The sequence below is a fragment of the Geospiza fortis genome, unplaced genomic scaffold (genome assembly GCF_000277835.1).
Source record: "Geospiza fortis unplaced genomic scaffold, GeoFor_1.0 scaffold381, whole genome shotgun sequence".
Classification (NCBI taxonomy): Eukaryota; Metazoa; Chordata; class Aves; order Passeriformes; family Thraupidae; genus Geospiza; species Geospiza fortis.
This window is the reverse complement of record NW_005054348.1, coordinates 2,731,961-2,737,375: the sequence shown is the minus strand read 5'-3', so window position 1 is coordinate 2,737,375 and position 5,415 is coordinate 2,731,961. Positions and strand designations below refer to the sequence as shown.

Here is a 5,415-nt window from a genome sequence, read left to right as displayed (position 1 = left end):
ACTGCAGTACAAGAAAGAGGAAACAAGTGTTCCATCCCTAAATCCAGCCTCAGACACTGTGAATCTGCTCTCTATGCCCTCCATTTCTACGAAATGCCTGCTTCAACCTGATAATGAAGATGCTTTTGTAAGCACTGTGCTCGGTGATTGTGGTCAATGTAGTTCCATGGACAACTTTTCATCCCAAACCTCTGAAAGTAAGAGAGAACAAAGGATACAGCTGGTTCCTAACACAGTTTCAACACAATTGAAAAATCAGCCTTTTAGTCTTGGTCTGAAACAAGAGTCTCAAATTGTGCCAAAAGATTCCTCCACAAAATTAAGTATGTTTGGTCACAGACGAACCTTATCAGATGGGAGCCATTTTCAGACCACAGGTGGGTAATTAAGAACTTCCAAGAATCTCTAAGTTGAGCTGATGATAAAAATTTAAGCATAAAATAATGTCTTTAAATCTGGTTTACATTGAAATGGATAAGCTCATGATCAATGAGTTTTTGAATAGAAGTTCTAAATTTCAATACTGGTATTCTGGGGTGGCTTAAATGTTATTCTTCATGATGATAAAATATCAATAAATGAAGAATATCAATATTGAAGAATATCAATAAATTAATAAAAGAATATCAATAAATGATATTCTTCATTATATTCTGTGCATGTGTATTTTTTTTTCAGAATAACTGGAGAAGTTCATGGGACTTTATTCCAGTATGAATATTCATCCAGTTATTAGGGGGTTAGTGCTTTTTGTCTACATATCTTTTGTAGCAAGAAAAAATAAATTTTGATTGTCGGTTGCAGTGAGTCTAGATACAAACATGTTACTTGAGCACCACTGGTCTTGTCTTAGGAGATTCCTCACAAAGTACAAACCTCTTCATTTTTCTGGTGGAAGAAAAGCCACTAGTGTTTATGGCAACCCAGTTTTACAAATAGCAAGGAATTCAAGAAGTCAGGTCATTTAAATTTGCATTTCTTTCTTTGGGCTTTCCTTCCCCTAGCTAATGGAGTTGCTTCAACCAGTGATGTCTCCAGACTCCCGGTCCTGTCAGTTCCTGGAACTCTGCCCTCCCCATCTTTTCAACAAAGAAGCAATCACAGTGGTGTTTCAAATGAAAAGCAAAGTGCTGTCAGTGCTATCTCAAGGCCTAGACCTTCTTCTCTAAGAAGTAAAATCAATGCATGGCAGATTATTCCACGTATTATTAAACCAAACTCTAAAGACTCTGAATGTTCAGAGGGCAATGCACACCCAGATGTTAACTTCTTGCCAGATACTGAGGAAAGAACTAACTGCCACATGCCCTCATTACTTGATATTGATGTGGAAGGTCAAAACAGAGACTGCACTGTGCCTTTATGCAGAATGAAGAGCAAAACTTGTCGGCCATCTATATATGAACTGGAGAGAGAGTTTCTGTCCTGAGTGCCTTGCGTTTTAAAAATGTTTGCTTCATAAAGGGGAACAAATGTAAAATTCTTGTCTGTCTAACACTTTGTGCTGCTGTTTTCTGATGTACTGTGACAAATAGTACCAAAATTATTAAAATGGGCAGCTAATTAAGTGTAGTAGGTGCCTTTTTCAAATGTTCCTTGGAATCCCAGCTAGTAACTCTAAAAGCACAATGCTGCAAAATCATGTTCTAGGTGAACTTCGTAAGTATATTTTGAATGATTAAAATAAAATGCCCACCTCCCTCTGCTGTGTCACAGAAGTTTTCTTTAGGTTTGAGAGGTTTTGCTAGAAATTTAATTTTCACGCATTAAAAGAATGAATGACATATAGAGCAAGGTTGTGTTCTGTCAAGGAGAGTTTCACCTAAGAAGTGGTGGTCTGCAGCTTGCCTCTGTGGCTTGTAGGTTCAGGGAGAGGGACAAGGGGTTTTGAGGTGCAGGTACAGGAGGCTCTGTTCACTCCTCATAAAGGAAGTGCTTGCTTGCAGGCATTTGATACTGAAATTGGTTAAGAACCAGGAGCTAAATTTGCAATTTTTGCCCTTGGTTATTGTGAGAACTTTCTTAGTTTCTCCAGGAAGTTACACTGCTCGTATAAACATTTCAGTTTCAGCCACCATATCGATTTGAGAGGGTAAACTTCAGTATTGCTATTAGAGTAAAGGTATTTGACATACCTTGTAATGTGAAACAACATTCCTTGTAGGTAAGGATACACTGGAACGTAAATATTTGTACTCTTAACCTTTTGAAGACTACAGTGTTTGCACTGAAAGCAATATTCTTGAGTTTGAATTTTTTGTTTGTGGTGAAGGGGTTTGTCCTCTTTCTTGTTTTTTAAACTCTGCTGCACCTTGTATTGAAGAAAGTTGGTGGGTTTTAAGGATAATTGGTTTTAAGTGAGCCAATGGTGCATTTTATTGCACTTAATTTTAAAACTCCTATATTTTAATATGAAATTTTTCAGTATAATCTCTGTAGCTTTTCTTCCTAAGGTACTACTGAGTGCCTGCTTACTCAAATTTAGGAATCAAAGGACAGAAACAGATGTGCTTGACTGGTTTTCAGTGAGAGAAAGTTTCCAGAAAATTGCCAGTAGTTAATTGTGGGGGGAGGAACATTTAGCTTTGATAACACTGGTAGTTTAATTTTTTACAGTATCACTAAGTGAATGATTAAATAAAACCAAATGTACAGTATACTTTCCCTGATGAAAGCATTTTGTAGATTTAAAGGAACATCCCTCATTTTGCAGTATTTGAAGTCTTAATTTTGCAGCTCATTTGACATTTAAATAGTTTTCATGAATAAAATTAGATAATGTTAGACTAAAAATACTGTGTTCCCATCCGAATGCTGTTTTGTTAAGACTCGTATTTAAATCTTTTCCTCTCCTTTACTCTGGGGTCTGAGAGTTTAGATAGAATACACAGTTGCTAAAAGTTTCAAATCCAAGGGATTAAAAAAGAACGTTTCTGTTCTAAGACTGTATGCACTACAGTGTCCACCTTGAAGATGACATACAGTTATACAAACAAAATCATGAAGTCTATCACACGGAGCAGAACCCAGAAAATGTAACTTCCCACCTCTCAAAGTGAAAACAGAAAATAATTTCCTTAAAGTATTAGTTTACCAAAAGTAAAGAACCACTAGCTGTCTGTAAATCTAAATGTTTGCATAGCAGATTGTTAGTGCATTTTCTTCAAACCTGTTTCTGTCGCTGTATTCCTAGTTTTCTGTCAACATGATTCAAGTCACATACTGTTATTTGTCTTCTGTTTCAACTTTAATTTCATCAGAACACTTTAATAGATTGTCTGTTCCAGTTTTAATACAAAATGTTTTTGTAAAATAAAGGCATTAATCAAATATTAAGTATAGATTAACAGCACATTTACCTTTAAGGCTTAATTAGAGTTTTTGAGCATTATGTATATTTCAACTCTTTCTTTATCAATTATTCCTGTGTGTAATACTGAGAGAAAAGGAGCTGATTGTATTACATATTTCTGAAGAAAGTATCTCTATTTGGCTTTCTACAGGAAAATCTCAGGTGCTGAAGTATTTTGACTTGTAAACTTCTGTTAAGTTCTGTATTTTTAAGGTTTATATAATTTCAAGTGTTGAATTTTGCACCCTGTGTTTTGTAATCAATAGTATCAGCATAAAGAGCTCTTTGAGCTATATTGTTTTCATTTATTAGTGACTTATCTCTCTTGTAATTAAACAGATTTCTATTCCTATTCAATGAACAATTTCCCATAAGATTGGGACATATGATATGGCCAGCCCAGTGCATTCTAAGTAATTCAGGAGTTTGTATTCCATCTCTTATTCTGAGACAGTTTGGGCAAGCCATCTCAAATATTTCTCTGATGCGATGCAGTTTTTTTAAGCTATAGTCTGTAGTGCTTTATAATTGTCTTTATAGTTTAAAATTATAGGCCAGTCTTCACTGTAATTAAGAAGAAAAAACAATTCTTTCAATCATGGTTTTAGTCTGTAATTCATGTATCACCAGAGAAATTTTCTATAAAGGTACAGAAATCTGGTATGCCTTAAGTGACCTGTCTTGGTTGAAAGGATATTTATTTCAATGTAGGTTGATAGCCTGACCAAATAATAATTTATGTTGATTGTTTTAGCATAAAACTGAAGGTGCTTACACTACAAAGATTGAGATAAACACTTGATATGCTGTTTTACAAAACCTGATGATTTAAATGTTTTTATTTAAAAAATAAATGTTTTGTAGCTACTGTATTGCAAAGTGACCTGAATTTTCTTGAAAAAATACATTTTAATGTTTTCTTAACATGTACAGAGTTCTCTGGTGAATAACCAGGAGCTATAGACTATGGCCAGCCTGTTCTTGGAAGATTGTAATATAATTGTTAAGATTAAGAATCCAGTACAGTAACATGAGCATTCCTGTAATATCTTGCACTTGATGTGGGCAGAAACATTTAGCATAAGCTTCTTTTTTTCCTTTGATGTGACCATAATATTCTTTTGATGCTTTTTACAATATTGGCTGAGTTTCTTAGAGGAGATAAAGTAGTGGATACAAATAAACTCAGCATCAAGAATACAGGTAAGTAATAACATCCTTCTGTTGTGGGGTTTTTGTTGAGAGGTTGGTTCTTTGGGGGGTTTGGTATTTTGAGGTTTTTTGTTAGGTTTAGGGGGTTTTTTTTAGGCAAATTAAGCCAGTGTTTTCCTTATAATATTTTAAACACCTTTTCTGAACTTCACTCTTCCTTGATCATGTCATGGATGTATTAGCCCATTTTTCAGTTAGGAAAAGGAAGTATCCATTTGCACAGTGACAACAGAGAAGATACAGTGAAATTCAAATAGAAATGTATTGAATTGTACATTGAATTTATAAGGTTGCAAGCCAAATCTTATAAAGACATGCCTGCACTCAGCTTGTAGTGAGACTGGCTGCGTAACAAATATTTATGTGGCCTGTGAGTGTCAGTATGGAGCCCAGATTGTAAGCCAAGCTGCAAAGGCAGTTTATTTTATACAGAGTTGCAATGGTAATACAAAGATTTGTGTACAAGTGTGAGGTAATGGAAAAGACCACAGTGTAACCAACCACTTTCTTTTTTAATGCAACTATTCAGATCCCTATGGTGTGTGCACTATGAGGAGCTAAGGAGACTCTAACACATTTTTTATGCAGGTGGTGGTGCTTAAGATTGCAGTATTAGGTATTCTAAATAAGGTCCCAAGTCCTTGCCAGGATGTAGTGGAATTCTTCCTGAACAAACCAAATATGAGTCATTCATCCCAATGCTAACAGAAATCCAACATGCTTGATATAGATAGTCTGATAACATAGTTTCTTTAACCAAAATAAGTGCTTTTTCATCTAGTAAGTTGGAGAATCAAATACAAAACTATGCAGGTGGGATGGTTTTACTTTTTATTTCACAGAATCACAGG

General features: G+C 35.1%; 1 protein-coding gene across 1 annotated transcript in view; it reads left to right on the top strand.

Moving 5' to 3' along the window:
* MAP3K21 (mitogen-activated protein kinase kinase kinase 21) overlaps window positions 1–4,224 on the top strand; it is a 39,769-nt gene extending 35,545 nt beyond the window's left edge. The window contains 3 exon segments of the mRNA XM_031058761.1: window positions 1–14; window positions 16–377; window positions 1,005–4,224. The exon segment at window positions 1–14 is cut by the window's left edge and continues 365 nt beyond it. Of these exon segments, the coding sequence (XP_030914621.1) occupies window positions 1–14; window positions 16–377; window positions 1,005–1,429 (801 nt within the window). The 3' untranslated portion in view covers window positions 1,430–4,224.
* The last annotated feature ends 1,191 nt before the right edge of the window (window positions 4,225–5,415 follow it).